General features: G+C 42.4%; 1 protein-coding gene across 4 annotated transcripts; it reads right to left on the reverse strand.

Moving 5' to 3' along the window:
• Window positions 1–649: 649 nt before the first annotated feature.
• Window positions 650–21,588, reverse strand: LOC127003842 (D-beta-hydroxybutyrate dehydrogenase, mitochondrial-like). Of its 4 annotated transcripts, none has more exons than XM_050870948.1 (6): window positions 21,472–21,588; window positions 15,749–15,916; window positions 13,625–13,708; window positions 8,795–8,957; window positions 8,298–8,453; window positions 650–790 (listed from the first exon to the last, which is right to left on the reverse strand). In XM_050870948.1, the coding sequence occupies exons 2-6, from the start codon at window positions 15,911–15,913 to the stop codon at window positions 681–683; spliced, it is 678 nt and encodes a 225-aa protein (XP_050726905.1). In that variant the 5' UTR covers window positions 15,914–15,916; window positions 21,472–21,588; the 3' UTR covers window positions 650–680. The 4 variants fall into 4 exon arrangements, with proteins under 4 accessions (XP_050726905.1, XP_050726889.1, XP_050726882.1 ...); XM_050870932.1 differs by having other exon boundaries at window positions 21,465–21,488; XM_050870925.1 differs by lacking the exon at window positions 21,472–21,588 and adding an exon at window positions 20,679–20,842.
• Window positions 21,589–27,500: the final 5,912 nt, after the last annotated feature.

The raw sequence follows: 27,500 nt of genomic DNA on the forward strand, positions 1-27,500 counted from the left end.
GTGACATATTTGAAACCAAACTGCGGTTGGAATACTCTACACTAAGCTCTGGGTTCTTACTTGTGGCTAATATTTTGGGCACCTAAGAAAGCATCTGAGGATAGGTCATGAGGAACAGATTAGATCCTTAGATCCAAACTGCCATATGACAATCTGATCTGCTTCAGTTCAAATACCAACAGAAACATATGATACTCTAGTCGATACGATAACGACATGCTCTGTTTCCAGAATAGGTAATGGAATATGTAATCAACAAGTTCTTGAAAACATAAGGTAATCATAACTGGAGTACTATAGCACATATTACAAGCTCTCCCTTCTTAGGAGATCGTCCTTCAGATCAGTTCCAACAATATCGGTGTGGCAGACTCATTTCGTTTGATTTTCTATGACCTACTTTTTCCCTGTTAGTGATCAAATGGCGCAAGTATGCCAAGAAAAAAAAGTAATTGGAAGTAAAGAACTTGGAACTGAATGAATGTAGAAAAGTTGAGGAACTGCCCGATTTTTTAGTTGGTAATAACTGATACCTAAGAAGTGAGAGCTAGAATAACGGATACTTTTTTTCATTTTTCAGTTTGGTTTGTCTTACTAAGAAGATCATACCTTAAGTTTAGTCTTTGAACTGCCAAACAATATCACTAGCTAAATTTTTAAGACCCTCTATAAATCACCACTCACCTGAGGACGTCATTGAAGCCCTCCACCGCGTACTTGGAGGCACAGTAAGCAGACAAGTAGGCGGCAGTCACTCGTCCCGCAACGCTGGCAACGCTCACCACTCGTCCTGCAGGGATGAAACAAAGAGTACTCAAAATAATCCTCCTACATAAATAAAATCCTACATAAGGATAAATGGATATCCCTCTTAATGCGCACTACTTGTTCCTGAGGGAGTGGTGTCTGAAAGCCTTACCACACATACACACACACGCACAAAAAAAAAAACCTACTTGCAGGAATGAAGAAAGGGTGTGTGCCCGAGTAGTCAAAAGATATGCATACACAAAGCCACATATAAGAATTGAAACCGACCTTCAAAACTCATTTCTCGCCCTGCAGGGACTGAACAAGCATGTGCATTCAAAGGCCTTAAGCATGCAAAAAAAACACCATATTTTGCAGGGATGGGGTGCATTTGGGTGCCCCAAGACCTTATTGCATACATACAACCATAGGTAGAAAATAAAATTACTGTCTTCCACTCTTTAACACGCTTATTCTTCTAAAGAACACATTATTCAGTACTATGTTCCACTTAAAACTAAATAAAATACTACTTTCTTTCCCGTTTAAGTATATATCTGTCAAATCTAGCTCCCACTCTTCTCCACCTTGGGCAAATTTGTAATAATCAAAGATTTATTTTATTTTTACCGCAAAACAAGAAGCTCAAGGGCAATAAAAAGTGAAAAAAAAGCCCGCTAAACACTGCCCCTATAAAGAGTTCAGAACACTGGCCAAAAGAGAGGTCAAGTTCGGGAGGAAAGGTGTCGTGATACTTTCCTCGAGTTTACCAGTGAAAGAGGGGAAAGAATGAAGATGCTGGTTAAACTCCTGCATAAGAGATTTGGACAGTACAGGGATGAGCTAGAGCAGAAAGTCGTGTGTAGCGGGGCCGCAGAAGGGGGGGGAGGGGAGGCATGCAGTTAGCAAGTTCAGAAGAGCAGGCAGCCTAAGAATATCGATAGAAGATAGAAAGAGAGGCAACATGGCGGCGGAATTTAAGAGGTATAGAAGACTGTCAGTAAGAGAAGAATTGATGTGACAAAACTTAGACTCTACACTTAGCACAGGCTGAATTGAGGTGTACTTCCAGCAGGAAGGAAAAGTAGATGTTGAAATGCAGAGAAGAAAGAGTTTGAACAGGCAGGGTGTCAGCACGGAAGTACAGTTTTTAAGGACAATAGGAGGCACTCCATCAGGCCCATAAGCCTTCCGAGGATTGATGCCAGAGAAGGCATAAAATACGTAATTATTAAGAATCTTAATAACAGACATAGTGGCGTCAAGAAGGGTGATGAGTAAGATGAATATGTCCAGAATCGTCCAGAGTAGAGTTTTTAGAGAAAGTTTGACCGAAGAGTTCAACTTAAGAGATAGATGTGATGGCGATGATGCCGTCAGAAGAGGGAAAGAAGAAATGAAATTGCTTGAGATATTTCTGGCTAGGTGCCAGAAGTCTCTGGAAGAATTAGAAAATGCAAAGTTTTGACATTTACTATTGATGATTGTTTTGGTAAGTCGGAGAAGAGGTTTGGCACGATTCCGGGCAGAAATGTAAAGATCATGATTAGCAGGAGTGCAAAGGCTCTGATACCTTTTGTGAACCGCCTCTGTCTTTGATTGCATGAAAACAAGCATGAGTGAACCAAAGCTTTTTAGCACGAGGAGTAGAGAAAGAACATGGAATGTGTACCTCCATTCCAAAGACAATCACCTCCGTGATGCGCTTGGCACACACATAAAGGTTTCTCTCCTGAAAGCAGTGATTATTGTACGGGAAATCGGAAAAGTACATCTTCAGGTCGTCCCACCGAGCTGAAGCAAAATGCCAGGAGCACCGCCTCTTCTCTGGGTACAGAGGCTGTACAGGAGAGATAGGACAGAATACAGAAGTAAGGTTGTGATCGGAGGAGCCCAACTGAGAGAACAGTTTAACAGAGTAACCCAAAAGGTTAGAGGTTAGGAAGAGGTCTGGTCTATAGTATGTTGGGCGTATATCCAAGGCGGTCGGGAATATGTACGTGTAGGGTGCTGAACCAACTGCTCTAGATCACTGAGGAGAGCAAAGTTGTAGGATTGTTCACCAGGCTGGTCAGTGAAAGAGGATGAAAGCCAAAGCTGGTGGTGAACATTGAAATCTCCTAGGATGGAGATTTCAGCGCAGGGAAAGTGAGTCAAGACGTGCTCCACTTTGGACTATAAACAGTCAAAGAATTTTACATAGTTGGTAGAGTTAACTGAGAGATAAACAGCACAGATGTACTTAGTAATATAATGACAATGAAGTCTTAGCCAGATGGATGACAATTCTGAAGAGTCCAGTTCGTGGGCACGATGGCAAGTGATGTCGTTGAGTACATATACACAACACCCAGCTTTGGACGGAAACTTGGGATAAAGATAGTAGGAGGGAACAGAGAAGAGATTACTGACAGTAGCCCCCGAGACCTGTATTTCGGTAAGGAAAAGAAGGTGACGTTTAGAGGAGGATACTGGAGGAGAGGTGATATTCCACAGAATGGAAGTTAAGTGGAAAGACAGCTAATGTCCCAGAAGTTGATGAATAGAAAGGCAAAAGTTGATGAATAGAAAGTTAGAGGAGTAATCAAGACACCTCTTGTGGTCTGCACCGAAAAGGGAGTCTATTCTGGGGGCCTTTATGGTCCTCCCTCCCCCCAGAAGGGGACTCCGAGGCTTTTATTGAATTAGCAATCGTGAATTTGGAAAAAAAATGAAGTGGTGTGTGTAGCGTGTATGTAGTGTGGTGTGGAAAGTAAGAGAGATTGTCTTTAGATAGCATGCTGAACTACTCTCTGGTGTTGGTGAGACAATAGGGAAACGGAAAGTGAGGACATGGGAAGGGTCTTTGGTGGGCTTGCAGCACCCCCGCCTATAATATATACCTCACCGGGAGTAGCGTGCGCCCGATTCGGCAGCTGTCTAATTCCCTACTCCCTACAATCTATCTCATGTAAGAAGTGGAAACTAAGAAAAGTTGAATCATATTGGTGGTTGCTGAGCTGGCGAGGGAAGAGCCTATTTGAGAAGTACATTTAAAAGTAAAATTCTTTAACATCCTAGTACTAGGCAGCAAAGAACACGTAGTAACTAACTAACTAATGGGGGGCATACGCCCGGGGGTGCGTCGCTTTACTCTCTCACCTCTCAGCAGGATCATCTAATTAGCCCCAACCATGAGTTACGAGGGCGTCCCCTTGGTCTCCTTCATTCAGGGTTGTCTCGTACAGAAACAACACTGTGAGCAGGATCGACGTCCGTGAGGCGCGCCACGTGCCCATATAGCCAGAGTTGGCGTACACGGACTAAGGTAGTAACATGCCTCGATTCAGTTTCACGAAGTAGTCGCTGGTTCGACACAGTCATCCCAGCGATACCCCATGATCCTGCGAAGGCACTTGGTACCAAAGGCGTCGCCACGCCTCTTCAAGTCACTATTCAGTGTCCGCGACTCATGGCCATACAGCAAGACAAGGAGCACAAGCGACTTAAGATTCGAATATTTGTCCGCCTGCATAGATATCGACAACGCCATATATTCGTATTAAGCGAGTCCATAACACTGTGGTCCAGCCCAATGCGTCGTGAGACTTCCTAATGAGACCCACCATTGTTATGCATTACTCTACCAAGGTATGTGAATCTTTTGGTAACTTTGACATCCTCACAACAAGCACGGACAGATTCAACCGTGTCATCCAGCAAGCCTCCAAACGACTGGACCTTGGAAACCTTCAGTCTCAGAGGTTTCGCATGCTCATACAGCACTTAAGAGCCACCACCAGAACCTCCAGCGATTCCGCAAGGAGTACAGCATCAGCAAAAACAAGATCAGTGACCTTGATATCGCCAACAGATGCTCCGCAACGACTATGATCAGCAACTTTGCCTAATATCCAGTCCATGCGAGTGTTGAAAAGTGATGGAGCAAGGACGCACTCCTAAGTAACAGGGAAAAAGCCGGAACTCCTCCCCCACACTTCACAGCACTCTCAGTCCCAGGGTAAAGGTCAGTCATCTTGCAGGAATTCCACGGATCCACAGAATATCCTAGAGTGCCTCACCATGCACTGAGTCAAAAGCCTTGAGACTAGGGTTTGTTTCCCGGGATCCCGGACAATTTTCAATGTTTAATGATCTCGGGATATTTTCCCGGGATGAAATTAAGTACAAAAATAGGGACAAATTTGACTGCAGGATGGTTGTGGACTTGTGGTTCTATTTATATTTATATACAGGGTGTCCCGTGAGGAATGTTTCGTGTGTGTGTGTGTGAAGGAAGGACTTACAGTTTAGGTATTGTCTTGAGTATTATAAAGCAGCCATGGCACTCCCGTTACCCGTAACAGAGCTCGTATAATGAACACCATGTCTGCATATTCCACGTTGCTGTATGTATACGGCATTGATATGAGCGTGACAACTTAACAAAATTACAAAAAAAGCAGCACACTTTCCCTCCTCGCGTGAGTGACCGACCAGTGACGGTTGACAGTAAACTGTCTGTCTGTCTGTCTGTCTGCCTGCCCGCATAGCTGATCGCTGTTGCCATAGTTCCCAACGATGACACATAACGGTTTTTTTATGTTGGACATTTTCTGTCATTAAGTACTCTTTTCATTTCACCGAGTATAAATGGAAACAACTATTTTTTTATTTTTTTATCAGCGATAATGAACTATAATTTACATTGTCATTCTCATTGGAATTCGGTAGCAGAACAAAAATAAAGTAGTAAACGAAGCATATTTTAGCTCTTATTCTTATTCCTTTTACTTTGCTGAGAAACAAAGTGTATGCTGGAAATTTGGAATTAAATATTAGGTGGAATTAATATGACAGTCAATCTACAATAAAATTTCTGCATATCTATTAATGTTAAGCACATCAAAAACCTGAAAGGAAAAATAGGTATAATGTGCAATTTTAGACAATTGAAATTCCTGGGAATACCCCGGATCCCGGGATTAGGGCTAAAATAGAGCTAATTTTATCCCGGAGTCCCGGGACAAAGAAAAAGGTCCAAAACGACAATCCCTACTTGAGACTGACATAGGCTGCAAGCAACCCTTGTCGAAACTCACGTCGACGTTCCACGAGGACGAGAAGTGTCCGGTCAATTGTTGACTTGCCTGGCGTAAATCGGATTGCCCAGGTCTCTTAAACTTTAGCAGATGAGATCGAATTCGCATTAGCAGCAGATGAGCGAGCACCTTGTCAGGCACTGAGCAGTGTAATAACACGGTAATTGTTGCAGTCCTGTCGGTCCCCGTTCCCCTTCCTGATGGTTGTAGAAACAACCAACCCCTTTTTCCAGTCAAGAGGAATGGTACCGGACTGCCACATGGCAGACAGCACAGCATGCATCATACGGATCATGGCTTCACCCCCAGCTTTCATCATGTCTCCACCGATGTTACAGAGTCCAGCTGCCATTCCACCCTTCATCTTCCTCACAGCCTTTCTAACTTCCGCAATTGAGGGTGGAGTTGTCTATTGGTGGATCAGATGCCGCCATCTGCAACTCAGCCAGAGGGAGCTGTTTACTTGGGGGCTCTTTCGTGTACCACTTCCCAAAGTACTTGGCCCAACGAGCCCGGTAACCATCCGCATCTGATACTATCTGCCAATCTACTGTCCGGATAATATTCATTCGAGATGCGGATTTGGAGCAGAGCTTCAGAGCTCGAAGGGCAGGTCGAAAGTCGTTTGCATTTAGACAACCCTCGAACTCTTCAGAGATCTCTGACGTACTTCTTCTTATCCCTACTCAGACGGGTTCTAGTCCTTCGTGATAGAGTCCTGTATCGCTCCCAGTACCCAGTCAGCCTGGCAGCACGACTCTCCTCTATATTCTCCAGTGTCTCCCTCGAGGTAACGCCACTCCTAGACCTGTGGGCTCTCAGATGGACTCCTCGGCAGCTTTGCGAGTTTTACGTTTAAAGGTATCCCACAACTCTCCAAAGTACCAAGAACTTCAAACCGATTTGAGACTGCCACTGCATACCCCTGGGGGCAAATCTGGTCCCTCAGTTTCTCAAGAAGGAACTCTGGGGGGTTGCATCTTGAGTATGTTTTGGACCTGATGCGTATCCTCAGTTTTGCAACAAGTCTGTGGTCGGTAGTAAAGAACTCATCACTCCGGAAAATCCTACAGTTCTGGAGGATCCTCCAACGGGTACTAACAAGGATGTGATTGATCTCCTCTACCACACCACCAGGATTGCTATACCAAGTCCAGTGGCGAGGCTCCCGTCTGAACCCAAAACTATAGCAATCCTCAACCTTCTTGACTTTGCAAAGTTCAAAAGGAGTGAACTGTTTACATTTTGGTGCCAGAGCCATGGGGACCAACACATAACTCGTAGCCATCTCTCTGTGCCAGTAACTGCATTGAAGTATTCCAAGACAATGAGTGTGTCGCATGATAAAAAAAAAAATAGTCAAGCTTGGCGTAGAACATCTCTTTCTCCTCAAGTTCGCGCATCTCGGTAGGGGCGTAAACTTCAATAAGAGATATGAAGCCCAGGTGTGCTTCATCCTCACCAACATCATGCGCTCATCAACCGGTGTACCCCCAACGACAGAGGACTGCAGTCGGCTAGAAATGTCTATATCTACTCACTTATAACGAGCACCATCGCTATGAACTAGTAGTAGGTATAATCCCCTTATTGATCTCTCCGTTGCTACTTCTGTCTCAGAGAGCCCCATTATGTTCACTTTCAGCCTCCAGAGCTCAGCTGACAGATAGAGTAGTCGCCGATTATCCGAGAGGGTCTGGACGTTCCAGGCACCCACAAGGAGAGCCCGCCGGATATTAACCCCGGACCTGGCTCGACGAGCTCGTGTCTCATCTGCACCACCCTGGCGGGCCCCAGGAGAAGGGGGTGGGTGTGTTCGGGGCAGGGAAACTCTCCTGCCCAAACCAGACCTGTCGAAAGTACTGGATGGCATATATTCATGTTGAGAGTTTCGTTCTCTTGCGCCCCCACCCACCACGGAGGGGAGGCTGAGCATTGGGCCAATAAGCCCAAGAGCCCCAGGGGTAGCAGGAGAGTATACGCGGCCACCATCTGACAGAGTGGTGGCCGCTTGCCTCATGGTTACGCAGACTAGCCGATTGAGAGGCCGATTGAGAGAGGCCGCCCGTCTTGGTCAGAATAAGAGACCAAAGAGGTGTGTTGCTAGCCGCAGCACACGACTACGGCATCGCTCAACCTCCAGGACTCCCGTCTTCCAGCCTTACAGGGACGCCACACACGGCAAACATGTGGGAGGACTAAGGTTAAGGGTGCAACAACCCGTCCTCAGGATTAGGCACGTCCAATGTAGAAAGGGATTAATCAAAAAGAGGGAAAGAAAGGTACAGCTCGGGGGGGTTGAGTGCGCTGTGTTACTCATCCAGATAGGCCTGCCCCTACCTAGAATTGGCATGTCCCTACCTGAACATAGTGCTTAATCATAAGTCTGAAACTGAATAAAGTCGATTGTATGAAGTAACGGGAAGTTTAGAGCTACAGAGCCAGAAATGAGGACAGTACGTCTACCTTTGCCGCGCCGCACGAGGGGTAGGAAGGTCTTGGTGGCGGCTATGAGTCCGAACACGTTCACTTCTGGATCTTTCCTGAAGTTCTTCATCGGCAGCCACTCAATGGGGCCCAGCGTGCAGAGTCCCGCGTTGTTCACTAGCCCCCACAAGCCCTCTGCAAGCCGGACACACAATGCATGGAGACGTTTAAGTTATAAACATTTAATTAAGATACAACTGATGTGGTGAGTTTTCATCTTTTTCCATGATAGAGGGGGGAGGAATTAACCAAGAAAAATAAGCCCAAAACATGCTGCTCCTACAAAGAAGATCAAAATAATTCGAAAAGCGTAATCAGTTTGGGTGTGAGAGGATGATGAGTAATCTGATAAACGCAGGTTTACTAAAAGATCAAAATGCATTTTGTAGTATCCATTATCACTTATTTTGCTTTGTGTGCCTTCCAAACGTTATTGCAATACATCACGCACCAGATAACAAGGAACACGTTCTCACCTCCCTCTGGCAGCAGCTTCTTCACCTCTTGTGCGGCCTTTGCTAGCTGTTCCTGATCTGTCACGTCCATCTGCAGCACCACAAGGCGAGCCGAGCCATGGCGCTTCAAGGCTGCAGCGCCCTCCCCGTTGGCGTCCAAACAACCCGCGAACACCCTGAAGCCCTGGGAGGAGAGGGAGTACAAAAAGGATGAATAAAGGTAGTGGCAAAAGACAAATGTGGCCAATGTGGTGAAAAATGGAAATTTAAATGAAACCAGAAAATCAGGACTAAACCGAAGAATTAAACTGGAGAAAATGGAGACTATAGGACAGAGCACTGCGACCCCTCCAAATCACTTCAGTGTGATGAGCAACATTAGGAATTTCGGATTTTGATGGGCTGCACATGACCAGAACTATACGCAAAGTAAAGTTGTAAACACCAGTACTGTGACAAACATACTGATATAAAAATGGGTAAAGATTATGTTTATGCACCCACACAATTATCATGGCTATTTTCAGCATTGTTTTGATCTTTACATTACTTTCTATGATTTTCCTGGAGTCTTGAAGGTTAGTAGGAGACATATGTAACAAAAGAGGAGCCTTTAGTTAAGTTGGAAAAGAGATATGGAAGTGTGAACAGACGGAATCTTATAACAAAATGCTTGTGTTGAGCATATACACGTCTTGGTAGGGCTGCGAAAGGTACCGTATAATTGTAAGTATAAATAGATGTTAATTCATTTCTTCTTGTCATATCGTCTTAGTTTACTCATTTTAATTTATTTAGATATTAATACATCTTTGGAACAAAATGCGTTAACAATAAATACTTCAGTCATCCACCGATATCTCTTCTTTCGAACATGTATCACAGAAAACGTCTTGCTCAAAATATAGCTCTCAAGGAGTCCACCGCTTTCTCACGAAAAACGGGTTTCCTCACTGACAAAATCGCCCCCCCTGTAATAGTGCCTTAAAAAAAAAGGAAAGGAAAAAGGGCAACTCTTACTGAGAGCAATGATTTTACAAGAGCGTGATATTCTAGATTTGATCACAATACTTTAAATATACACAAAAACATCTTGAAGATCAGGTAGTAACATAGGTGAACTCGTTGATCTTCTCGCGTATATAAAAGATATCATGGAAAAATGAAAAAAAAGAAGTGGATAAAGAAAAACAGGAAGAAAGGAAAAGGAAACCATAAAAAGTAGAGAAAAGACCAAAACTAAAAGGAAATATTAAAGAAAAATGGTAACAAGATAAAGAAAGAAAACAAAAGGCATGAAAAAAAACATACGGTTAAGATTGATACAAAAAAAATGAAAACGAGGAAAAACAAGAAGTATGACAAAAAATAAATAAAGGCAGAAAGGAAAGGGGAAAACAAAAATGTCAATGCAAGAAGAAAATAAGACAAAAGCATAACAGATATGAAATAATTAAGGCACGAAATTATAAAAGGAAAGAATGAAAGAATGAAAAAAGATGGATGAAAGAAGATGAATGAATGAAAATGGCTGAGAATGAATAATAGGAGAAAACATTGAGCGAAGGAAAGAAAACAAACACTAAACAATGAAAAAGAACGCAAACAAATTAAAGAAAACCAGAATTGAAGAAAAATCATTTGCAAACGTGAAAGAAATTGAGAAAGATAATACCTCTAAACGATTGCAGCTGCATGAAATACAATCCACGTCAACCGCAACTTCCAATTTATGCAAAAAAAGACTCCGACACGTACAAAAAGAAAAGAAAGACGAACCATCACTGCATGACGAAGCCAAGCACGAGTAACGGCGGTTTTGATAACGTGCTCACTCCATAAAAAAATGAGGACGAGGCAATCAGAGAGAGAGAGAGAGAGAGAGAGAGAGAGAGAGAGAGAGAGAGAGAGAGAGAGAGAGAGAGAGAGAGAGAGAGACAGAGACAGAGACAGAGACAGAGAGAGAGAGAGAGAGAGAGAGAGAGAGAGAGAGAGAGAGAGAGAGAGAGAGAGAGAGAGAGAGACAAAGAGAGAGAGAGAGACAGAGAGAGAGAGAGAGATACAGAGAGAGAGAGAGAGAGACAAAGAGAGAGAGAGAGAGAGACAAAGAGAGAGAGAGAGAGAGAGACAGAGAGAGAGAGAGAGAGACAGAGAGAGACAGAGAGAGAGAGAGAGACAGAGAGAGAGAGAGAGAGAGAGAGAGAGAGAGAGAGAGAGACAGACAGACAGACAGACAGACAGACAGACAGACAGAGAGAGAGAGAGAGAGAGAGAGAGAGAGAGAGAGAGAGAGAGAGAGAGAGAGAGAGAGAGAGAGAGAGAGAGAGAGAGAGAGAGAGAGAGAGAGAGAGAGAAACGCACAACTATTTTCCAGTACAGCATTGGGATGAGAGGTATAATCCTCCTCCTCCTAGGGCGATATAAACAACTTTCTCCCGAGCGACACCCGGACGGAGAAAGCGAGAGAGAGAGAGAGAGAGAGAGAGAGAGAGAGAGAGAGAGAGAGAGAGAGAGAGGGGGGGGCACAGACTTCCAAGTAGACACAATCATAGTGAAAAGAATACATATGATCAGGCGCAGACTTCCAAATTGCCACAGTCATTGTGAAAAGATGACATACGTTCAGCACAGATTCTAAATGATCCTAATAATAAAGAAAAACAGGAAGAACATCAAGAAACTTTCACACCGACCGATGTAGACTATGATCGCGGTCCTCCCCTTCCCTCTACTCTCTCCTCCACTTCCCTTTCCTCTCCCATTTATTTTTTTACCTTTCCTCCCTTCCTCTTCCCTGAATCATCCCCCACCTGTCCTAATACTTTCAGAACATAAAGAGTCTACTAGAGGCTGTTAGGCTATATGAAGCACCTCCTATAAATCTAACCCCATCTAGCCTCCCAATCCATGAAGATGTGTAACCTTTTCTTGAATGTATTTATAGTAGACACTCATGACATGGGTGCTAAACCTGTTCACACTCATCTACCACTATCTGTAACCCAATTCTTGCCAATGACTTTGTTGATTCTGAATTTTTCCAACTTAATCCCATTACTACCTCTTTCCAGAATCTCTCTTCCCTCTCCTCCTCCTCCTCTTTCCATCCCTTTCACCCTCTTCTACCCTTTGCTTCCCCACTCTTTCCTTCTCCTTCCCTCTCCATCTTTCTCTATCCTCTTGTCACTGTGGTTCTCCTATTCCTCTTTCTCTCCTTTTCTCTTTTCTTCATCCTGTTTCCTTTCTCCCATCTCCCTCTGTCCTTCCTCCACTGAATGATCTCTCTCCCCTCTCTATCCCTTTTCCCCTTCTTCTTATCCCTTGTCGTCTTTCCTGCTCCCAATACTGTGAAGTTCTCCATCGCTTCACTCCTCTCAAATCCTTTCCCTTGTCGTTTTTCTCGTCCTCTCTCATCTTCTTCCTTAAATCTCCTACTACTACTAATATCCAACTCAAGAACTAGAAATTAATAATAGCCAACTCGAGAACTAGAAATAACGGTTTATCCATTCAAGCGCGTCGATAGGCTATAGCAGACACTGGCAGGAATTTCTTCTCAAACAGTCATCCGCCATTGGAACAATCTTCCCTCAGAAGTAGTAAGTGTGAATAACATCAACTCCTTTAAAATAATCATCGAATCGACCGTCATTTCAATTCGTCAGGAGTAAACTGAATACCTAAGTGCTTTTATCTGCTCTGCGGGCACCAAGTGTCTGACGAGCAGATTAATTAAATCACCAGAGCGGGCAACCTCGTAATGGGCCAATAGGCTTAGTGTTGCCTGCATTTCCAGGTTTTCTTTCCCGCACCTTCCTAACCTTTCCCCATCCAACTCGTCTCCCTTCTATTCCCTTCCTTTACTCTCCCTTTCACTTTTATGATTCCCTTCTCTAACCTTTCCTTTCCCACTCCTCCCCTCCCCCAGCACAGCACACATAAAACTTGTTCCACTAGACACCAAGTAAAAAAGGCTCCCTAAAGGAGAGGAACGGAAGGTTGTTGGAGGAAGAGGAGAAAAGAGGAAGAGGCAGAGGGAGGAAGAGTTACAATGTAATGGTAAAAGTACAGGAGGCGACTTCACTATCATTATTATTATTATTAATTTTATTATTACTACTTCTACTAAGTAGTGGTAGTAGTAGTAGTAGTGGTAGTAGTAGTAATATTAATAGTAGTAGTGGTTGTAGTAGTATATAATAATAATAATAATAATAATAGTAATAATAATAATAATAATGATAATAATAATAATAATGTCTCCTGCACCTTTTACATTTATAACTACTACTACTTCAACAACCAATTATTATTATTATTATTATTATTATTATTATTATTATTATTATTATTAGTAGTAGTAGTAGTAGTAGTAGTAGTAGTAGTAGTAGTAGTAGTAGTAGCAATAGTAGTCGCAATAGTAGTCGCAATAGTGGTCGCAATAGTGGTCGCAGTAGTAGTCGCAATAGTAGTCGCAATAGTAGTCGCAGTAGTAGACGTCAGAGTAAATTGAAAGTGACGATGACGAATTACGAGTAAGTGAGACAATGATGAAGAAAAGGCAAAAAGGAGGACCATGACGAATAGATAACAGGGGCTTTGAAAAATACCAAATGATGATTATTATTTCGAGAAGAGGTGGTGGTGGCTTGGTGATAGCAGGAGAGTAATGAGAAGGAAGGGGCGGTGATGTGAGAGTACGAGTGATAAGAAACAAGAGAGTGGTGGTGGTGAGGGAGCAGAAGAGTGGTGAGAGGAGTGGGTGGTGGTTATGTGAGCAGGAGTGAGGAGGAGGAGCAGGAGGAGGACGTGACCTGGAGCCGGAGCTGCGTGGCTCAGAGTTTCACTAACCAGTTTGTGGAGGTGGAGGGCAAGGGCGTGACCGAAGCCGGAGTCGCAACCCGTTACCACCACAGACTTGCCTGGCGGCGACACCTGCGACAAGTAAGTTAGTTGGTTCGTTTACTAAAAATAACATTTAATACATACATTTAATACGGGAACACATGAGAGGAGAGAAGGGATAAGCAGGGGCCAAGATATGATACACATAGCCAGAAATATATACATACACTTATTATTACTACCGACCAGCCCTCTGGCGACACGAGAGCACCTAGGAGTGGGGGTAAGGGGTAAACACAGACAAACTGATACATACATACAAAAACAAACAAAATGCAGCCACTGTAGATCTGTTCCCTGGCGACATCTATGGCAACGCGAGGGCCCTTAAAGGACAGTTCACAACTGGAGCGTTGCTACGCTATGTACGCTGTGTAGCACAGACAAGCTGGCGATGATTCCTATACGAGTGTTCACACTGGAAACGATGTCATCTGTTTTTAGCAATGTCCACACAACTGCTGCCCTTCCTACTCGGGTCCCTGCAGCTTTCTGCAGATCTATCATACAAGCACAGATATTTCCGTACTTTCTCAGTTAACTGCTCCACTGCTTCCGGGAATCCTGTAGTGAAAATTATCTCTTCTGAAAGGTAGATATCTTACACTTTTGCATCACTGCGTGGCAGACTGTTGAGTTGCAACCCATCTTTCTCCATTTCCAAACAATGTACATTGTAGAGGCTCCTTGAAAGTGCTTTACTGCGCATGCGTGAGGTGAGCAATGTCGAGGAAAATCGTCGAGTCGATCAGACAAGCTATGCCAGCGACGTCGCAGGTGTCGTTCGCATAGCTTCACATCTGGTGTGTACCAGGGTTAAGAGAGAACTGGGTTAGTCCGCTTCCGAGTGAACAGTAGCTCGCCCCGCGCATGACGTATACTGGGACCCAGTGGCCGGGGTCGGAAGGGAGAAGCCAGGTCAGTCCGACCGTGACCTTCCCAGCGTTAAGAGCAAGGAAATCCGAGTCACTCCGCGGTCCGGAGGCTTATTGTTCGGTGTATGGATGCAGATCTGACCAAGGGCAGAAAGTAAAGCACTGTACGTTTACCAACAACGTTGACAAGATACCATAACCGTGTGTAAGAGAGAGAGAGAGAGAGAGAGAGAGAGAGAGAGAGAGAGAGAGTATAATGTGTATGCGCGCGAATGTGCGGTAAGGCAAGTCTTCCATAGTTACCCCTCCGGTCCAAGTTTTCTTTTTATTATACCCTACCCGAGATCTATTTTTAGATTTTGACCCTGCCTTCCCTACCCTCTACCCCCTACCTGGATCACAGTCCACGTCACAGGTCTGCGCAGATGGATTAGAGCGGTCTAACCCGCTCTGCCTCCCTTAACCCTGGTGTGTACAGGCTCAATGTAAACAACAGAAACGATTGAAAGCTACGTAGCAGCATAGCGTGTGTAGCGCTCCAGTGGCTAAAAGGCCCTTAACAAGTCTTCAGAGAGAGGGTTCTGCCACAGGAACAGATCAACTTTGGACTACACACACACACACACACACACACACACACACACATTTATAAGATGTCAAAAATGGATGCAGGAAAATATAGGATACAAAAACATTAGTCTTTAGTGACGAACGAAAATATATGAAAATAAAAATAAAAAGAAAAAACATGGCCGAAAAGAGAGAGAGAGAGAGAGAGAGAGAGAGAGAGAGAGAGAGAGAGAGAGAGAGAGAGAGAGAGTCTGTGAAAAATCAGAAAGTCACTGTAAATGATTATATCCCGCAGCGGAGGACACACACACACACACACACACACACACACACACACACACACACACACACACACACACACACACACAGTTTGACCAAATCTTGTTTACGCACACACAGTTTCATCCAATTTCATTTACACACACACACACACACACACACACACACACACACACACACGCAGTTTGACCAAATCTTGTTTACGCACACACAGTTTCATCCAATTTCATTTACACACACACACACACACACACACACACACACACACGCAGTTTGACCAAATCTTGTTTACGCACACACAGTCATCCAATTTCATTTACACACACACACACACACACACACACACCATGAGGCTGGCCCTGTACAGGTAGGTTGCTGCGGTGATGAGCCAAACGGCGGGGAAGGCGAGGTGGCAGGAGGCTAGGCCGAGGATGTCCAGGAGGGAGGCCACCAGGGCACTCACTCCACCCCAGAAAGCTACCCGCACGCCCTTGTCCAACGTCCACAGCATTCTCTGAGGGGAGACAACAAAGGCAGGTTGTTTATTGAACATACTATTAAAAGATTCCCACATGCAGAACGAGAAAAAGGTAGTATATTGACCCCTAGAAGGAGAAAAGTTTAATAAAGACAAATAACAATCTAAAATTATTAGTAAACCCAATACAATGGAACACATAAGACAGAAGGCATTTGGATATTAAATTTTAGTAGACCCCATAAATAAATTGACGGCCTTAAGAGACGTAACTAGAAAAAAAAAATTAAGCCATGGAGGACGTTCCTTAAAAAAATCTTTAGATCACGAAGAATTCTTTAATTGAAAAGATTCATATTTTATCGGCCAAACAGAAGATTTAAGTCAAAAGATTTTTTTAAAGACTACACAGCGAACATAATTTAAATACAAAACTTAAGTTATTTTGGTGTACTTTAGTATGCGGTCTACCACAGTATTTGTAGTCTACCCCAGTATGCACCAAGTGCGGTGTACCAGTCTGACCTATTTATGATATTGCATTGTTACCTGTGTGCTCCTCACCTGACACCTGAATGACCTGACCTGTCTCCGGAGACCTTACCAGGACCAGAGTAATGACCTGACCAATATTAGGTCATTACTTCAGTTACCTGAGTGCTCCTAAGCGTTCTATATAAAAGGACAATCAACGAACACCCACATAATTATCCTCCTTGCATTGAAGTTAATAGCATCTGTTGAACTCATTCTGCTAACAGTTACTGCAATGATGTTAAAAGACTTATACGGACATGTTATTTTGACGGAGGAAACAGCAGTTTCATTTTTACGAGAAAAAAAACATCTTGAAACACCACAAGTAACAGACCCTTGTCATCAATGTGTTCGGCAAGGAAACCCATTTTTCCACTATTCGGACATCAACAACAAATTAAATTCCAAACTGAATCCACATATCAGCTTGTTTTTCATTATATTGCAGTATAAGGTTCCTGTAGTGAAGTAGACTGCACGCCGAATTGTAAATATGGTGGTAGACCGCACGCTAAAGCAGAAAACGGCCGGGTAGACCGCATACTAAAGTAGCACAGTTATTTTATTGTTCACACAAATCGCACCGCGGGACACTGATAAATCGCACCGCGGGATACTTGATAATATAACCGGTTAAAATTATAGAACAAGAAAATAGTTATTGTAATTATGATATTACACACACACACACACACACACACACACACACACACACATAGCACACACACCGCTCCGATAGCTTAGTCGGTTAAAGCGCTGCGCTGAAAGGCTTCGCGGCGTAGCAGGCAGACGTTCAGGCCGGGTTTTTTCCCCCGCTGACTAGGAGTGGTTACTGTTCCCCCTTGAATAAGGGGGATGGGGTGTGTGGTGTGTGAGGTCCTGGCAGTACCCAGAAATCGACTAATTAGCCTTGCTCTCATCGGGAGGTTACTTGCTGTCGATTGAGAGGCCAACTCGTGATCAAGCCGTGGTAAAATACACACCTCCTGCAGGGTAACCGGTGAACACGTCACCCTCTCCCCTCCCTCAGGCTCCCCGGCCGTGGCACCAGTCACCACCCGCTCCTCATCGTCTGTCCCGCTGACTAACTGGACTCTGCTGTAGGTTGCCAGTGATGCACAGAGAGGCCGATTGTTGTAACCTTCCCCCAGCTAACTTTGCTGAGTTTTGTTTGGTAACGCGTAAATATTGGACTGAAGTGCCTAATTTTGTCTTGTTGTCTGACATAGCGCCGTCCACTGTCCCTATCGTTCATCTGTTGGTGGCAAGTCATGATGCTGGTATAATATCCCGTGTATCATAAGCGGAAGCAATCATCAGCTATTAGTCTGCTACGGAACAAAGGCCTTTCTCAGAGTTCTCCACCTATCTGCCTGATGTTACTGTATGCTCCATTCTCTTCCACCAGTGCTCAATGTTTTCTCTCCATCTAGTAGTCTTCCCTGACTTTTTAAATTCCTGGGATGCCATTAACTGGTTGTTAATCTATAATTAAGGTGACCAGATCTGCTGCAGCTAAAAGCGATACATTTTCACACACACACACACACACACACACACACACACACACACACACACCGTAGCTCAGTGGTTAAAAGCTCTGCGCTGTCACGTTTCGCGGCCTAGCAGGCGGAGGTACGACTCATTTTTTCCGCTGATAAGGAGCACGCGGTTACTGTCCCCCCGTGAGCACCTCCCGCCAGCGATGCATATCTAATACATTAGTAAGTTGAGTCAGAGGCACAACGTCCCATACGAACTTTGTACCTGTATCAAGGTAAAGATAGCTACGCGTAGCTATCTTACCATACCTGTATGGAATATGGACCGTACGAATACGACTTGTGTAAAGTTACCAGTAAGTGAAACATTAAAGACTGCAAAGATGTATAATTATCAATAGTTCACGAAAAAAAGTGGGACTTTTCAATAACAAATGAATAAAGGCTGGAGAGACATAATTAAAGCGGGACGTTTTAGGTACACTTATAAAAGCGGGACAAACGTAAAAAGGAGGGACTGTCCGCCTAAAAGCGGGACTCAGGTCACCTTATCTATTATGACAATTCAATATTCACGGAATCACCCTTCCAGACCCACCTTTTAATCATACTGTAATCATTTGAATATCATCAGTAAGTCTGTTCCATTATCAATGATATTCACTTCCGGTCTTTCCATGTCATATGCATAGCCGGCCTTTTCTTAACGCGGTTTCCATTCGGATAGCAGCCTCGTATTAATTTATTTACTTGAGACAATGTAGTCGAGACACGCCAGTCCTCGTCGACAGACCGACTTGGTTGGGTTGACGTCAACCGACAGAGTCGGTCTGTCGGCACCCTGCTATGAGCCGCAAAAGGCCCATGCTCTCCCCTCTAAGGAGAGAGCAATCTTTAAACAACAACTCAATGTAAGGCCACTTGTAACGCCTCCCTCCCTGGTCACAGACACCCTTGACACAGACGCCTCGCCAAACACATCCGAATGCCTTTCACTGTACAGAGTGGCAAGCACGTGCTGTTCTACTCCATGGTCCCCGCCACACCCATGCCCATACTGGTATCACAAAACTTTGATAGTACTTCTACATGGGCATGGTCCTGCAACTCATAAGCGCGCCGCGGCAAGCTGAAGTTGCCGCACCTTGACTGAGCATGGAGATTGTCAGTGACACTTATGGTTTGCAGATACGGAAGTGAAAAAAAAAAAGTGGCTTCTGAACCATCCTGATGGCTCGCTCGTTCCCATTTGGGAGAAAGCTCTGGAAGATCACATGAAAACTCGACTCACCCCGCAACTCGGGGTTGAGGGAAAAAAGTCTTGATTTAGCCTTATTGTCAGCACACGCTACACTGTGTACATGTTTTCATAACCTATCATTGTACTTCATGGTAATAAGTTAACGTAATGCCATTTCACTGCAGTTTAAAAAGCGTAAAAACAGCTAACAGTAGCACCATTGCCAGCGACTTTTTCAGCTATATTGCACTTTCAGGATATGTAACTTAAATATTCTTTACTACATTTCAAAACCACAGCCTTAAAAAGATAATATAAAACTCGCAGTCAACATCTATATTATAAGGTAGACATGATAGGCAAGGGTACAGTCAAACTGCCATAAGGGGAAAGGTCGCCCAGACCCTGTCATTGGCAGTGACCATAACTACGTCAAAGATAAGTGTTTAATGTAAACTTATATATTGATGATAGTACTACTATTGTTTTTCTATTACAATTACTATTATTACTTCTGTTAGTCGTGCTAGTACTGTTCCTCCTACTCCTGCTGTTACTCTTGCTACTACTGTTACACTACTATTACTGCTGCTGCTGTTACAACGACTACTACTGCTGCTATTACTGCTACTATTGCTGCTGTTACTAGTACTACTAGTACTATTATTATTCCTCCTCCAACGAACTACTACTATTTTTACTACTACTACTACTACTACTACTACTACTACTACCACCAGTGTTACTACTCCTATTGTTACTATTACTACTATTGTTAATACTAATACTATAGATACTACTACTACTACTTCTACTATTGTAACTACTGCTACTATTGTTACTACTACTAATACTACTTTTGTTGCTGCTTCTACTGTTGTTACTACTACTATTTCTACTACTACCAATATTTTTACTACTATTGTTAGTACGATTATTTTACTTCTTGTGTTACTACTACTACTACTACTACTTGTGTCGCTACTACTACTGTTGTTACTACTACTACTACTACTACTACTATTGTTACTTTTACTACTATTGTTACTTCCACTACGACTATTTTCACTACTACTACTACTACTACTATCGTTACTTCTACTACGACTATTTTACTACTACTATCATTACTACTGATATTTTACTGCTAGTACTACTATTATTGTTACTACTGCACTATTAGTTACTACTACTACTACTAGTGCTGCTACTACCACTATTGTTACAACTACTATTACTATTTCAAGTACTAGTACCACTGTTCCTCCTCCTACTCCTCCTCCTCCTCATCCTGCGACTACTATTGCTGCCGCCGTTATTCGCCTGTTGCCGTTACTCGCCTACTGTTGTTACTTGCATACTGCTGTAAATTGCTATAACTGCTGCTATTAGTAGTCTAACTTCTAACATTTATATGATTACTACAGATGTAACAACTGCTGCTATCACTATAACAATCAATTATGAACACTACCATACACTATACAGTGCTCTACTGCAGCCGCAGTACACGAGTTACCCTTTCGAGCGGTGACGCGACCTTGACGGATCACAGTAACTTGTGTCAAGCGTCGTTGTGCGGTAGCGGTAGCGATGACAATAGTACCAACCCTTGTGCCCGGCAACTCACAATGGGAGAAAGAAACAGTGAAAGTCTGGGTCAGGAAGAGAAAGTTTCTTAACAAGGAGAAAAAGTTGCTTAAGATTTCACATGCTTTTGCCACATAGTAGCTCGCGGTGAAAATTAAGTCTTTGGTGTAGATTTCGCGCATTTCTTCCGAACATCACACTCGCACATATTGACCACTTCCCAATTTTTTTTCATTCACAACTTCACTATAGCCGTCTAGATAGGGGTTATTTCAAAAGTTCAGACGGAAGCGTCATACTCATTCGAAACTCACCGAAATATATTTGCTAAGAATTTATCTTCCCGGAGGAACAAATGATGATAATGCAATAGCTCGCCCACTTGTTTCGGGTTTTCACACAAGGAATCACAATACGTATTACCTAAAAGAGCTCTTGCAGTAATGTCGCTTCAACAATATCACTCACTAACAGACGAACACGATCTTTCAGCCAGCTACTTATGTCGACCCAACGATTCTCTCTAACCATAACCTCCACTATACGCTTACTATCTTTACGTCAGTGGCAGGAATCACATTCGAACACTTTTCAATCACACCAATGTCTTCGTGCACCGATATCGCAGCACCACTACCACGGATAAGACACATAAACACGATCTCTGTCAGCCATGAGTTTTGTCCTACACACTCCCGTAACGGTGCCTCCTTACGTGTTACCTCTCTGGCCACCTCCTGTTGAGTGCTGGGCCGGTTTTCTCCATCGCACCTCGTCCCTCCCACCACCACCACCACCACCACCAATCGTTCCCTCCTTCCCACCTTGACTTGTAAGTGTTGTTTTTATGCTTCAAAGTAGGAAAAAAAAGGACGACTCGCCAATATGCAATGCTCAAGCGATTCTGCTTCAGAGGAAAAAAAAAATGCTCTTATTTTCCATAATACAAGAAGTACAGTGAATCTCATCCATTAAGTCTCGACTCGTGTCTCTTTTAGGAAAGTAAAGAAACTCACCAGCATACAACATTCACGTGATTCTGTTCAAGGTAAACTTTGATTCTTTCCACATTTTACCATGCATAGGACATGTTTATGCCCAGTCTTTTCCTGTCTTACACTTTTATCTCAGACGAAGGACAATCACTGACTGTCATCTGTAAATATCTCTTCACAAGCAACCACTTGGGCAATATTTTGATGCACCACCCACAATTTGATGGGTGCTGAATTCGGTAGCCATTTTAAACATATAGTTCAAATGCTTCTCATACATGTTCTGTAATATTATTAATGTTTTGAGATAACGTTAGAATAAGATGGTGATTAGAATACATACGTACATTGAATTCAACAAAAAATGGTTTCGGAGTTTTAATAAAGCTGAAGAGTTATCTAAGATTATGTTCTTAGGAAAGCATGTTCTGCGAGACACGAGTGTCCCTGTAAATCGTGCCTGACCTCATGACTGTAACTAAGATGTCTCTCCTTGCGTACAATAAATTCATCAAATCAAATTAACTCACCACTAATCTTTCCAAATCATACACCTGGAAAGTAAATGTTGATTATATCTATGCCTCATGTTTCCTGTCGCGAAGTATGAACAAAGGCTCGAATCAGTGCTGTGTTACTCACCGTCACCATTTCTAAGCAATGAGCCCAGCTTAGAAAGGACCTTTATAATCCTGCAACGTTTTACGGATAAACACTTGCTACCTGTCCTACAACTCTGAGGCGAAAAATGATCAAAAGTGAATGAGTGGAATCTTGAATCGCTTAGCACGCCGTGATAAGTAATGGCAATTCATTTCCAGCCGTCATGAGGTCACATGTTGTGTTGACTGGAGGATTTACCGGCTCTCTGATCGCGCACGCAAGCACACACACACACACACACACACACACACACACACACACACACACACACACACACGCTTCTCAGTGAGATTCCTAATAATCCTGGGCTGAGGGGTTTCTGTGTGCAAAAAAGGGCCCCAAAGTTACTCTTCATATTTGTTAAGGGGACCATCTGGGCCAACAAAAAAACGAGGGTAGACATCGTGAAACAATGCAGCAAGTGAAAAAAATCTCATCTATATATGAACATCAGAATTTGACAAACACCGAAAAAGCTGGGAATAAGTGAAATAAAAGTTAACCTGGTTCTGCCTGTATTGCATATATTTCAACATATTACCACTTAAAATGAAGGTATTTGACGCAGCTACAGGATTATATCATTAACTGTGCGATTGGATGAATTTCAAGGTCACGAGAGGTCACTTTATGACGATATAAGGGGATTTAATAAAATTTCGGACCCTGGTAAATAAAGATTAATATACTAAATCAAGGAATTCAGACATAAAAATTTTATTCAGGGTTTCTGAAATAGGACAAGATAGGTAAGTTTTTAAGACCATCACATTTAAAATATAACGTATACCGACCCTTTGATGGCCATTCAAACTTTGGTAAAAAATCAGAAAACAGGCAATAATTAACAAATTCAGACTAAAAATTGGAACTTCGAATATGATCCTAAAAATGGTTGCAGGTGGGTATTTTTACAGTAAAACGCTTATTAAAAGGATATTAGAGTACATATATGAAAGAAACAAGAACTTTTAACCCTTTACAGAGAGGTCAAAGGTCATCCAATGCAACACTACATACAAGGCCTATATAGTATAATATGAAAATTCTTGTATAGCTTCCCATAGATAATACAATCAGTGCTGACATTATGTTCTTTGTTTTCAAGATGCTAATACAAAAGATAAATTGTCCATTGTATTTAATCATGTGTAAACTGTCAATATTTTTACAGTAAAACGCTTATCAAAAGGTTTCTAGAGTGCAAATATGTGAGAAATAAGCATCTTTAACCCTTTACAACATTGGTTACCAAACTGAGGGTAAATTACGCCCTGGTCTTAACACAACAATTTTTCGGGGATAATGAAGAAGTGGCACAAAAACGAAGCCAAAAAATATCTCAACTAGCTTCAAGCATGCAACTACATTCATCCCACTAACTGGTGATTGGAATGTTCTTTGTCGTCTCTGGCAAGTAATTAAAAATGTAAAATGTTCATATTCAATAAATATATGAAGAAAAAATCAAGTGTTAACATTTAGCCGTATATATCAATATTGACAACAATTTGTGAAGCTTAATGGGGCACGTTAAATTTGATCACAAGAAGAGAAAGTTAGGGCAAGGCAATGCATCTGAAGATATGTCCCATGGAAAGTCCTCAGGATGTGACCCTCAGTTGCGCGACTTGTTGTCTAATAGATTTCTTGCTGTGATGGTACAGGCGATACCTCAGTTCATCCAGTGTTTTCACTGATGCCTCTGGTTTGTACACTTGTACCAGATATTCTTCTATTAGTTGGACATTAATATTCTCAGGGTCCTTCCCAAAAATCCTTTAAATACACTTCGGGTTTTGCTTTCAATCCAGCTACCTTCGTTCCAAACTTGCTAGTAGTATCACAGCCAGTCGGCTGATGAACAGCAGGAAGAACCTTGCACACTGCCCATTTCCATGGATTCCTTCTGGGCGTCATCCATTAAATAGTCAAATTACTGCAGTTAGTGAAAAATTATGTCTTGGAACATGCCAATCCTGGTGTTGATGTAGTTGTGAGTGGAACGGGTATTGCTGGACATACGGAGGTTGAACCATGCATGGCCATTTTCCATAACATTGAAGTGGTACAAGTGCCAGATTTAGACATTGATATAGAAGAGGCAGATGTTAGACTTATTCCCCATATGTTGCATTCTGTTACTGGTGGAGCAACTAGAGTAGTTGTACTTTCTAATGACACAGATGTACTAGTACTCCTATTACACTTTTGGTCCAAACTGAAGGAACATGGATTACAAGAATTATGGATGAGGGCTGGTGTAGCAAAAAGTACCAGATATTTCCCTGTGCACATTCTAGCTAATAGGTTAGGCGAACCAGTGTGCAAGATTCTCCCTGCTGTTCATCAGCTGATTGAAAGCAAAACCCGAAGTGTATTTGAAGGATTTTGGGAAGGACCCTGAGAATATTAATGTCCAACTAATAGAAGAATATCTGGTACAAGTGTACAAACCAGGGGCATCAGTGAAAACATTGGATGAACTGAGGTACCACCTGTACCATCACAACAAGAAATCTATAATCGACTTACCACCAACAAGTCGCGCAACTAAGGGTCACTTTCTGAGGGCTTTCCATGGGACATATCTTCAGATGCATTGCCTGGATGGTCCAAAGCTTGATGCCACATATTTTGGCTATTGTTATGAGGATGATCTTGTGAAACCATGCCAGTACCAAAGTTTACTTCCAGATGATTTGCCTACACCTTGCAGGTGCAAAACATGTGCAACAATACGCTGCTCCTGCAGACAGGCTAAATATCCATGCTGTCCGTACTGTGGTTGCCATGTAACCAACAAAACATGCAAAAATCCTGCAGTATGAGATATCACGTACCACCCTTATGCTCATAGAAACACTAAATATAATTGGGATGTTATAATTTTCTCCTTTCCTAGCTTCATGATTAATTTCCAAAACACGGAATTTTTGTTGAAATTAATAACATTATAATCTGACCTTTGACCTTCCTGTAAAGCAGTGGTTCCCAAACTTTCTCTGTTTGTGATCAAATTTAACGTGCCCCATAAAGCTTCACATAATGTTGTCAATATTGATATATACGGCTAAATGTTAACACTTGATTTTTTCTTCATATATTTATTGAATATGAACAATTTACATTTTTAATTACTTGCCAGAGACGACAAAGAACATTGCAATCACCAGTTAGTGGGATGAATGTAGTTGCATGCTTGAAGCTAGTTGAGATATTTTTGGCTTCGTTTTTGTGCCACTTCTTCATTATCCCCGAAAAATTGTTGTATTAAGACCAGGGTGTAATTTACCCTCAGTTTGGTAACCAATGTTGTAAAGGGTTAAAGATGCTTATTTCTCACATATTTGTTGTACCCTAGAAACCTTTTGATAAGCGTTTTACTGTAAAAATATTGACAGTTTACACATGATTAAATACAATGGACAATTTATCTTGAAAACAAAGAACATAATGTCAGCACTGATTATATTATCTATGGGAAGCTATACAAGAATTTTAATTTTATAATATATAGGCCTTGTATGTAGTGTTGCATTGGATGACCTTTGACCTCTCTGTAAAGGGTCAAAAGTTCTTGTTTCTTTCATATATGTACTCTAATATCCTTTTAATAAGCGTTTTACTGTAAAAATACCCACCTGCAACCATTTTTAGGATCATATTCGAAGTTCCAATTTTTAGTCTGAATTTGTAAATTTTTGCCTGTTTTCTGATTTTTGACCAAATTTTGAATGGCCATCAAAGGGTCAGTATGCGTTATATTTGAAATGTGATGTCCTCTTTCAGAAACCCTGAATAAAACTTTTATGTCTGAATTCCTTGATTTTGTATATTAATATTTATTTACCAGGGTCCGAAATTTTATGAAATCCCCTTATGTCGTCATAAAGTGACCTCTCGTGACCTTGAAATTCATCCAATCGCACAGTTAATGATTTAATCCTGTAACTGCGTCAAATACCTTCATTTTAAGTGGTAATATGTTGAAATATATGCAATACAGGCAGAACCAGGTTAACTTTTATTTCACCTATTCCTAACTTTTTCGGTGTTTGTCAAATTTTGATGTTCATATATAGATGAGATTTTTTCACTTACTGCATTGTTTCACGATGTCTACCCTCGTTTTTTTGTTGGTCCAGATGGTCCCCTTAACAAATATGAAGAGTAACTTTGGGGTCCTTTTTTGCACACAGAAACCCCTCAGCCCCTCAACTATAATAAATGTACCTTGATCTTGACCCTAGAGACCTGACGTCCCAAACAAAGGTTTTGCCTCTGGGTGAAGTGCTTCTAGAGCCATCACCAGAACCTCCAAGAGCTTTGCGAAAATTACGACAGTATTGGCAAAAGCAAGTCAGAGCCAATAGCTCCTTCACAATGACGTTAGTCTACAAATCTACCTAATAGCCAGTCATTACAAGTGATAAAAGTGATGGAAAAAGAACATAGTATTGTCTCACCCCCTGATTGATATTTAAGAAACTGTGTAAGTCCCCCAACACATATACTTCACAGCACTCTCGACCCTAGAATACAGGCCAATCAAAAGGTCAACGATCCGTACAGAAATCTCACTGAGTTGCAGAAAACCCCAGAGTAACTCACGTTGCACTGAATCAAACGTGTTCTCAATTAAGATCGACATAGGCTACTCTACCAGTAAGTGAAGCGCTATAATACATAAGACACAGTCACTTACTCAGGTCTCTGCAACTTCAGTATCTGGCTGTGAATTCGTGAGAGCAATGGATGAGTAACCATCTAACACACTGAACAATGTATGACTTCTGTAACTGTTGTAGTCCTGACGGTCTTATTTCCGTTTCCAGATAGAGAAAATCAGCCATCTCTTCCAGTCTGGAGGAATGATACCAACATACCACGCTGATGTCAGGAATGCATGCAGCCAACGGATTATGGCCGCACCTCCAGTGTTAAACAGCTCAGCACAGATGTCACTAACAACAGCGGCCATTCCACTCCTAATCTTGCCATAGCCTCTCTGACCTCGTCCAGGGAAGGCTTTTTTTTTATCACTGGGTAGATGAGCAACCACTATTTGTTACCTAGCAGTTGGGGGCTCA

Source organism: Eriocheir sinensis, chromosome 3 (genome assembly GCF_024679095.1).
Source record: "Eriocheir sinensis breed Jianghai 21 chromosome 3, ASM2467909v1, whole genome shotgun sequence".
Classification (NCBI taxonomy): Eukaryota; Metazoa; Arthropoda; class Malacostraca; order Decapoda; family Varunidae; genus Eriocheir; species Eriocheir sinensis.

Excerpts from the sequence above, each read along its gene's own strand:
- LOC127003842 (XM_050870948.1), bottom strand. The coding sequence starts at position 15,913 with ATGCTGTGGACGTTGGACAAGGGCGTGCGGGTAGCTTTCTGGGGTGGA. Across the intron at positions 13,709-15,748 it reads TGTACAGGGCCAGCCTCATG|GTGTCGCCGCCAGGCAAGTC; the intron begins GTGTGTGTGTGT and ends TACTTGTCGCAG. Across the intron at positions 8,454-8,794 it reads GAAGCTGCTGCCAGAGGGAG|AGGGCTTGTGGGGGCTAGTG; the intron begins GTGAGAACGTGT and ends TCCGGCTTGCAG.